General features: G+C 34.9%; 1 protein-coding gene across 1 annotated transcript; it reads right to left on the reverse strand.

The window, feature by feature from the left end:
- Positions 1–1,206: 1,206 nt before the first annotated feature.
- On the reverse strand, positions 1,207–5,347 carry LOC111365448 (putative late blight resistance protein homolog R1A-10). The gene is made up of 5 exons (XM_022985995.1): positions 4,861–5,347; positions 2,903–4,784; positions 1,730–2,740; positions 1,521–1,615; positions 1,207–1,420 (listed from the first exon to the last, which is right to left on the reverse strand). The coding sequence occupies exons 1-5, from the start codon at positions 5,075–5,077 to the stop codon at positions 1,410–1,412; spliced, it is 3,216 nt and encodes a 1,071-aa protein (XP_022841763.1). The 5' UTR covers positions 5,078–5,347; the 3' UTR covers positions 1,207–1,409.
- Between the last annotated feature and the right edge of the window lie 5,482 nt (positions 5,348–10,829).

The raw sequence follows: 10,829 nt of genomic DNA on the forward strand, positions 1-10,829 counted from the left end.
ATTTTGTCAAGATAGTCATTCGGTGAAAATATCTCTGGATTTCGTTCTTTTGTAGGCACATGGGTCATGCTTATAATCATGTATTCAACTTCTTCTTTGATGAAGTATCTATCTACTTCTACATCTTTGGTTAGATGGAATAAATTGAGGAAAATATTGATAACAACTTTGTTATCACAATAGAGTTTGATTAAAAATTTGACCATAGCTAGTAATTCTTCCAACATTTTCTTTATCCAAAGTCCTTTGCATATTCCTTGTGCAGCTACTCTAAATTCAGTTTCAGTACTGTTTTTGGCTATGCATTCTGCTTCTCACTTTTTTAATTACCAAATTTTCCTATAAGAAGGTACAATAGTCAGTAGTTGATATCTTATATTCTATTGATCTTGCTCGCATTATTAATGATTTATACTTCTTTCATTTCATTTTTCTTGAAGAAAAGTCCTTTTTCAAGGATACCTTTGAGATATCTGAAGATTTTGTATAAACTAATTAATCAAAGAGTTAACAAGGTTTCATTATTAATCCTAACTACAAAAAGTCTAGTGGATCGTGATTGAATTGAGAGAGCATATATTTAAATTAGAATACAAAACGAATTTCAAAATAATGAGACAATAATTGGAAATAAACCTTCAATCATTGAATATCTTCCTTGGATCTAGAATATCTTGCTTTGACTCCAAAAAAACATAACGATAATTTCTTCTTCAATGAGAGAACTCTTGTGTTTTGCCTCCTAAAATTTATCTATGATGTTTCCTAAGAAGTATAATGATATGGATCTCTCCTCTTTTCTTGACCTAGATTCTCTCTATATAGCCTTGATATCTCTTGAAAATTGTGACTCACAAAATACCCAAAAAGCACTTAATTTTAAGACAAAAATCATAAATGTCGAACTGGTAAATTCGCATAACTTTTGATTCACATTTCTAAATTGTAATATGTTTTGGGGGTCAAACTCCAATATTTATCTTTCCATTGATATACCAAGTTCTTCATTTTCCTTCTTTTGGTCATTTTATACTTGAAACTTCATTTTGCATCGATTATCTTCAAATTGAGGGTCTCTCTTTAAAAAGTCAAATGTATCTCTCAAATAATGTCTTTGTTGAGGGCTTTATTTAAGTTTTCTAATTGTTAAATGTTAGTAAGTTGCATATTGAGAGGTGCAAAAATGTGTGAAATGTATGAATAAAGTTGAATGCAACCGAGTGTCATTTCATACTGTACAAAAAGATTTTCAAGGGAGGGATAAGATTGAAATCGGCCAGATACAAAAGGAGAGAATACATCAAAATATTAAAAAGAAAATAACAAGCAAAAGAACCAAGAGGAGTGCATACAAATCTAACCTAATCTACGACCTGCAATATTATCAAGTCATTGAGCACTATTTGCCCTCAGGGATCTCCTGCCAGGACAATAAAAACTTGTTCAAAATATATCAAATAAATAAAGATTATATTTTTGTCAAATACAAAAAGAAGAGAATCAGATGAACTTTGACTTACTAGAGTGTATACTAGATCCTGCATCTACAAGAGTTCCGGCTGTTCTTCGCCACCAGCGAGTACTTAAGCTGAAGGTCCTTTTTAAGATGAAGTTCCTGTTCAAGGGAGAAATAATTAGCTGCCATTTCAATGGTTGAAGTGCCTGTAGGCATTATGTCTTAGTTTCAATATACTTAAATGAATATTTGAGGATAACATCATTTGTTTACCAGACAGTGCCGGAGATGATAACTTTAAGCTCTTGATTTCCATTGTCCAGTTGTTCTTGCTGAATTTTCATAACAGAATTTCTGACATATATGTCACAGCAATGTACCTCAATCATCTGCAGCGTGGGAATATCGCTTAATTCAGAAGGGATCTTTCTCAGATTGTAGCAATTTTGCAAAACCAATCGTTCGAGCATTGGGAAATGACTGCTTGAGGCATTCCACTGAGCAAGTTTTAGCCTTTCTAGTTTCAAGAATTTGAGTTTCTGGAACTCATCATCCTTTGTGTTCCAGCTTCGTCCCTCAAAGGCATCACATTCTAATTTGAGTATCTCAAGGTTGGGCAATGTCCCGATTAATGACATCTTTTCGAAAGGTAAACGAATGTTAGATAGAGTAAGCTTTTTGATATTCATGGGCAATTTTATCTCTTTGGAGTTACCTAAGAAGACTAAACTGAGTGATTCAAGCTGAGCAAGGAAACTGAGATCTGGACAGCGATTCCAGGATTGGTTATATGTGCATTTAAGGCGACGAAGATTGGGAAAGCATCTCAAGACATCTTCATCTTTCAAATGAATAATATGAACACAGGAAAGAGTTTGTAGGCTATTCATTTGGGATCTCTGACAATTTTTACTGAAACTTACGAGGGTTACGACATGTAGACACCTCAACTTAGGCATATTGAGGAGTGGTGGTATAACATCCGCGCGCCCTAGAACAAGAAATTCTAGGCTATCAAGTCTGGATATTGATGATGGTAACCATGGAATAGCCAAGTACCTCAAGTAAACCAGGAATTCGATTCCCATTACTAGATGAGACTTAATTCCATTTGCGGTTAACAACTCCAAGACCCTTAGAAGTTTTAAACTGGGTACAATGAATAATGGACTGACAAAATAGCCCAGCAAAGAGCGGATATGGAGGCCAAATAGTCTAGACTTAGAATTGCCAAAATTAGAGTGGATGCATAGGTGTTGATGTTGCTCGTATATTGAAAATTGACTAGAGAAGTAGAATCATAAGAATTATAGTGGATCATCATAACCGCATCAACCATCATTGTCATGAACAGCAGAAGCATTGACATTACCATGATCAGTAGACTAAAATGGAAAATGAAAACAAAATGAAAAGCGAAAAGAGAGAGAGGGTGAGTGAACTTACTTTTTTATCACCTTGAGAAAGTTTTCTTCTTTAGCTATTCTCAAGCACATATCACGTATAAGATCATGAATACTACAAGCTTTAACTCCACTGTCGGATCTTCTTTTGGAAACTTGTACTAGGCTTCTGTTAATAAGGTCCATTAGATATTCTTCTGCTACATCTTCCAAGCTCTTATGCTCCCTTTTTTGTACAAATCCTTCCGCAATCCAGAGGGATAACAACTTCCTAATTGGAATATCCCTGTCCTCCTCAAATGCACCAAAGTAAAGGAAGCATGGTTTCAAATGAATCGGTAAATGCATGTAACTGAGGTCGAGTATGTTCTTGTTGGGGTTTTCGAAAATGTAAGAACTTAAGTTGCTCGCAACTTCTTGCCATAAGCTTTCTTTTTTCTCCATATTTGCAAGAACTGCTGATATTACGACTACTGCAAGTGGCAGTCCCTGACAGTTTGTTGCAATTTGCTTCCCGATGTCTATCAGTTTTGGAGGACAACCTTCTTTCTGGAACACCTTCTTCTGCAGTAAATCCCAACACTCATCTACCGATAGGAAACGAAGTTCATTAATAATGCCATGAGATGAAGTTTGCAAAGCCACATCTTTTAGCCGACTGGTGAACAGTATTCTGCTTCCGTTCCTATCATTTGGAAAGTACCTTTTCAGATCATCCCATGCTTCTTTACTCCACATATCATCCATAATAATTAGGTATCTTCTCCCTTTTAAATTTTTATAAAGGTTTTCAGCCAAACTCTCATTGTCCATATTCAAGATTGTGTCCCGGCTAAGGTCAGTTATAGGACTCAAAATGTCAATCAATTGCTTTCTCTTTTGATAAGTTTGAGAGACAACAGTCCATGAACGCTTATCGAAATGGTAGACGACAGAGGAATCATTGTATAACTTCTTTGCTAAAGTTGTCTTACCAAGTCCAGGCATCCCAATGATGGAAATAATTTGAAGGTAGTTTGGTCCTCCAACAAGCTGGCTTGCAATTTGTATTCTCTCATCTTCGAAGCCCACAATGATCTCATCAACCATGGGAATGTTTTTTCTTTGGGATGATACTTCTCTGGGACTTTCTACAACTTCTAGTCTTCCAATACCCAAATTCATCTTGATTTCTGAGAGTTTAGTCCTGATGACTCTATTAGTCAGGATGACTGAAGAGAGCCTCATGGTTAGATACCAAACAGGAACCTCTCCTACCACAAACGAGTTAATGATATATTCAGCCTCATATGCTAGGTCTCTTAGTCGCATTACACATTCAATTAATTCTTTATTGTGCTGCACGTCTATGTCCTTAAGGAAGAATCTTGAGTAATTTAGTTCCTCGTATAGAGCTGTAATTTGATCCTTCACTTCAAGAATGAGAACAGGCTTATGATTTATTAGATCATTGAGATCATCAAGGAGAGAATCAACAATGAATACTGAAATCACGGCTGTGTTTAGATTCGTAAAACATGGCAGATTTGAGACTGTGATGCAGTGCTCTTTGATATCTGTTTTCACCATATCAATCCTTTGTAACAAATCTGAAAGTACCAGATCCATTTTGGCCAATGTGATTCGATCTGTCGTGAAAAAGAACGTACATAGAAAATTTCCTACTTGGTTAGCCACAGCTTCTATTTCTGTCATGATGTTGTTGTATTCTGGCTTAGAGCACTGTAAGGGTATATCACCAAGAAAGGTTAGCAGAAATTTAAGCTCCTTCAAAAGAACTTTGATTTGATCACTAACCAGAACACCCGAATTTGTCCCACTATTCAGTATTTCTCCTAGATCTTCAATCAGAAAGGCTACAAAGCTTGCTACTAGTTCATTTTTCTTGAGAGCAGCATCAAACAAATATTGCCGCGGCTTTGGAACTGCCAAAAATTCCCAAAGCTTTGGCATGAAAGAGAAGCATTTCTAAAAATCTTTTGTAATATATACTGTTCTTACCGAGGAAGCAATAGTAGGCTGAGTCCTCAAGACGCCTCAGTAGATCAGTAAATCTGTCATGCTCCGAGTTGGAGTTCAGTGTTACGGCATAGCGAAGAATGGCTAAAAAGTGCGGGCCATTCCATTGAAATCTTCTAATTTTTGGTTTTCGACCAAGATGCGAAAGGATATCTGGGCTTCCCACAATTTCGGACAGATATTCAAAAGAAAGAGCCATTTCAATTCCACTTTTTGCAAGTAATTGGACCCACAAAACTCAGATAAGCAGAATAACAACTAAAAGGAAGTAATATTTTCAGAATAATATTTTGATCGAAAAGAAATATTTGGATCGGCAAAACTTCAGCATTGAAGCAGAACTACATAAAAGGAGGCTGAACTCCTTATTTCCATCCGTTGACTTTGAAGCATATTTCTTTTCTTTTTCACGCATATTTTATTGTTTAGTTTACTATTGAAGCACAATCTGGGGTCCGTTTCTCTGTAAGCATGGATCTTATTCAAAAGGAAGTGGCCACAGTCTTTGAAGTTTCAACTTTTTCAAGGCTGGTTTTTTCTTTTGCTTTTACATTACTTTTATTTCTGTTTTTCTTCTTGTTTAAGAGTATTATTATTATTTTTTTTTTTTTTAAGAAAGCTACTTAAATTTTTTTGAAACAAATTTTTAAAAGAACTTTCTATCCTTAAAATGCTTTTAAAGGAAATTACATTAGACCAATTTCCTCTAAAATCTCCACTAACTAGAAGAAGTGTTTTTATAAAATTAACACAAAGGGTCCAAAAACAATTTTTAATTTGGAAACAATACATAACTCCTACTTATAAGAATTATATTTCAAAACTAAAAACTTGTCAAATTATTCCAAAATTCGAGTGTTAATTAATTATCCCAATCCAACCCCACCACCATATGTCCACCCACCCGTCCCATGCACCCCTTTCCTATCCTACCCTAGCCCACCCCAGTCCACCGTTATGTTTTAAAAAAATCCAGAAATTAAAAATTGGAATCACACCCTACCCTCGCGAAACCATCTACCGCACCCTCTGCCTTCCAAAAAATTTCCAAAAATAAAATTTGAAGATTACATCTCACATCACGAAATCATCATACCTATCCCCCACAAAGAATTAACTGCGATGGTATGTGATGAAGTCAGTATTAACTGAGATTGTATGTAATCAAGTCACAATCAACACAGAATTGGCCACTAGTTTCACAATAAGCACATACTTGCCTACAAAGAGTCACTACAAACAAGTCTTCATACACCGTAAATCAATACCACAATCCACCACCAGTCACAACTACTTTTACCTTTAACTTTACTACATTCACTGACCTGTGTTATTTGTGACTAATTGTGACCAACTTTGTCTTCAATTGTGACAGTTTGCGACCATATCAGTCTAATTTGTGACTGTAGGTAAACAAGTCACATACAGTTAACACAGATCTGGTCATAGACAACCATAATGAAGATAGACTTGGTCACACCTTATTTTCGTTACCACCACTACGCCTAATAAATTCAAGAACCAAACGAGCACAACCTCACCACCGCAACCAAACCAACATGACAACTACCACTACCCAAACACCACCAACAAATCAGATCCAAAATTATTGCAACCACTACTACAAACACTACCACTACCTCACGAGTGCCTTCAACATCGACACCACTACAGCCACCGCAATACAACCAACAAAAATCACCCCCAAAAACTTCGACGCTACCAGATCAAACAGTACTGTACAACAAATCGCGCAGGTGCACCAGATCCTGCAATGCCGCTCATCAAACAGCACAATGTAGTAAGTCGCACACAAGGTCGGACCTGATGGGAAGCCCAAGAGGCCTCCGCCTCAGGCCCAGAATTTTAGGGGGCCCATTTTTTACTTTTTTTTTTTTTTGACCTACTATGTCTATGCGTTCAAAAGAAACGAATAAATACTTTAATGAGAAGAGAAGGAAGGAACATTGAAAAATTTATTTGTTGTTTTATTGTTGATTTAAGTTAACAAATTTAATTCCGTAAACTTCTAATTTTTTATTTTTTTTTTTTAAAAATGGATTGTTTCCTACGACTTAGGGCCTAGGGCCCAAATTTCAAAGTTCGCCTCAGGCCCCCGCGAAGCACAGGTACGGCACTGGTCGCACAATGTACCAGATCCCGCAGCCATTGCACGTAGTGCATTGCAGCCACTGTTGTAACGTCACTAGTGAACAGAGGCAACTATTGTAGTGTTGCTGATGTCACACGTAGTAGTTCTCACGGTTGCAATAGAGAGAAGGAGAAAAAGTGGAATGCATGGCTTCTTCAATGGCGCTCCTATCGACAGCTTCCGGTAGTGTCATTGACAGTGTTTTTCGATGACGGCTTCCAGTGACAAGTTTCGATGGTTGAAAAAGTTTTAGGGTTTGAAATGAATAGGGTGGTTGATGGGTACATAAATTAGTTTTAATTAAATTTTTATTATTTATAATTATTAAAATCTAATTACCACTTATTTTTGAAATAAAACTTAATCCCCATGTTTTTTGAAAGTTAATCTTGAAATGTAGGGTTTAGGGCTATCCTCTCTTTTAATTTCTCAAAAGTCATCTCAAACGGGACATTAATCTGTTTATTTATTGTATTTAATTATTTTCAGTTTATTATTGAATTATTTTATTTTAATTTAAGAGTTAATTTTTGGATTTGAAAAATTATCTACACTATATATAGAAGTCTCAAAGTTGTAGTAACATTTTTGAACAACAATACCTCACTAATATTTGTATTTCTTGATTTACTATTCAATTAATATTATTGATAACTAAAACTAGTATGACAATTAAAATCAACTTAAGAAGAGAAATTTAGTGAAATGACAGTGTTTTTGCTAAAATAATCTAAATGGAGGTGTGAGTTCATTAAGTAGTGTACTGTAGTGTACTATAGAGAAAATCTTCGCTCGGCCTTTCTAGTTGTGTCTTTGCTTCTTTTTACATGTCGTAGCTTATGATCTATATCATTATTACATGCAACCTAGGTATTCATTACTTTTTTCTAATAGTGAGCATGGTCGTGCTCACGTCAAATGTGATACGTTCAAGTCTTTGATTGGTTGTCATGGAAGATGGTGATGTCACTAGGGATCCTTTCTTCATTATTGATAATGATATTTTTAGAAGACAACAATTTTTGGGTGATCAAATGATTTTGTTCTTTTGGTCTGATCTAATGTAGTTGAATTTCCCAGGAATTAAGCTTCTTTAATTACTTCGAAGTTGGCCCTTATTTCATCCGAGGTGACTGTTAAGTTCTGGAGCGTAATTTAGTAAGGATTTTTAGGAATTTATGTGAATTAGAGTCCAAATTATTGTCAAGTTGAGGAGCCTAATTCTTATAAAATTTTATTAAGGAATTGGAGACATAATAATTATTAAGTTGTAAAGTCTAATCCTATTAAGAAGTTGGAGTCCTTGTGAAATTTGGTTTTACCCTTTTTTTTTTATAAATAAGGAGCCTTCCTTGGGTTTTCTATAACCATCAAATAGAGAAAGAAAGAGAGGTTAGAGAAAATAGATGTGTAATTTTTCTCTTGCAAACTTCTTTTCTTTAGAGTGATTCACAGTGACGACAGAAGAGAACGTAGTCTTATATTAAGACTAACCTCTCTAAATCTTAATGTCCTTGATTGTTTATTTTTCCTTTATTTAAATTGATAGCTCTTGAAGGAGTGGAAAAAGGGTTTATAATTCTCAACAATTGATATCAGAACTTTTGGTTTTAATTGAAAGCAATGATAGGTTAAGAAGGAACATAGTTGGGGATCTACATATTTGATTGTATGGATTTTGTGTTCTGGAGCATGCAGATCGAGAATTATTTGTATAATGAAAAAATGCAACATCATCTTCTAAATGAAAAGTTGGTAAGAATACGATGATTGAAAACTCATTGATCGTCAAGTATTGGGTGTTATCCATTGACACTATCAAATAACCTTAGTCACAACATGGCGACGAAGAAAACCATAGTGGACCTGATGAAGGTATTGTCCAACATGTATGAGAAGCCATATGCATGTAATAAGGTGCATCGATGAAAAATTATTTAATTTAAAGATGGTTGAAGGTTCTCCAGCAGTAAAACATCTCAATAAACTAAATACAGTCATTAATGAGTTGGTCTCAGTTGATATTAAATTTGATGGTGAGGTCTGAACATTAATCCTATTGGTATTACTTTCGAATAGATAGGACATAGGCAATGCAAAATTGAAATTCAATCATGTGTGTCATACTATTCTTTCTGAAGAAATCTACAGAAGAGATGCTAGAGAAGTCCTAATTTCGAGTTCTACTCTTTATGTCTAGAATAGGGGAAAGGGTTTCGAGAAAAATTCTAATAAAGTTAATGATTGGTAGAAGCAAGTTCAGGTTCGGAAAGTACGTAGAGTGATGGAACTGTGGCAAGACTGACCACATGAAAAAGAATTGTAGACTACTAAAGTAGAAGGAATAATGGCAGTGCTATTATGGTTACTAAAGAGGTACACGATGCTTTACTCTTGTCGATTAATAGTCCTATTGATTCTTGGATGATGGATTCAAGAGCTCCTTTTTACACCACTGCACATCATGGAATTATGAAAGACTTTGTTGCTCAAAATTATGGAACGTATATATTGCTGATAGGGAACCTATGGACTCAGTTGGAGGATGTCAAACAGGTCTACACGGAAAATTGATAAGGTGAAACATATACTTAAAATGATACGTAATTTGATCTCAGTTGGCGACTTGATGATGAAGGTCATAATGTGACTTTTGGTGATGGTTCTTGTTGCTTGAGAAAATAAATCTGGAACTCTTTACATCATTTATAATTGTTAAGATATAGCTGAGAATGAAATAAAAGTGCTTCAGTATAAAAAGAAACTACCTAGGTTGAAATTTGTTGAACACGGCTATATTTTTAGCAAGCATAAAAGGGTTCGTTTCTTTAAAATAGTAAGGGAGTCAAATTTTACAAAATTGGAGTTTCAACCCAGAAGAGCCAGTAGATCTGCTAGAACTCCATAGAGATTTTCCAGTATTGCAGGTGAACTAGAAAGTTACAGTGAAGTTTTACATGTTGATTAGTCAATCAAGTGAGATTTAGACATGAAAGATGAGATGAACTCATTATTGTCCAAACAAACATGACAATTGGCAGAGTTATTAGAAGGTTACTAGTTAAAAGAAGAACAAGATGAAATCTTAACATTTCAGAATATTAAAGGGAGTCAAAATTCGACTGGTATATTAATGAATATTGATCCGATTAAGAAAATGAAGTTGTGTGTAACTTCAATTACACTCCTTTTTTTGAAAAATGAGGAGTTGTTGCCACTGTTGATGAGTCATTGATAGTGAATTAGTCTTCAAGTGGGACATTTTTAAGTTGTGTAGCTTAATTTATTAAGAATTGTTTAGGAATTTATGTTCGAATTGGAAGCCTAATAATTGTTAAGTTGTGAAGCTTAATTTTATCGAGAAGTTGGAGTTTCTATAAAATTTGGTTTTGCCCTATTTTTTTCTTATAAATAGGGAGCCCTTCTTATATTTTTTTTATAGCCCTCATTTGCTTATTCTCTCTTCATCCAACTTTCTCCTACTCTCTTTTATTTTCATTTGAAATAAATGAATTTGAAAGAATATTGAGTCTGTTCCTAGGGAATGGACAAGATAAATCAGTAGGTCCTCATGTGGAGTTATCGGTTTAGACTATTGGGTTTTTGATACCTAATATATCTCCGGCTATGATGTTAATGTGGGATAATATATTTCATAGGTCTAGGCCGATTAATGAAATAAGTCCAACAACCAAATCCATAAGCTCTATCATGTCCAATTATTTTCCCTCTTGGATGTCTTAAATCTTGGCTCATTTAACTCTCCTATAGGTCTAATTAAAAGCCTAGCCTAACCTTC

This window comes from Olea europaea, chromosome 17 (assembly GCF_002742605.1).
Source record: "Olea europaea var. sylvestris chromosome 17, O_europaea_v1, whole genome shotgun sequence".
NCBI lineage: Eukaryota > Viridiplantae > Streptophyta > Magnoliopsida > Lamiales > Oleaceae > Olea > Olea europaea.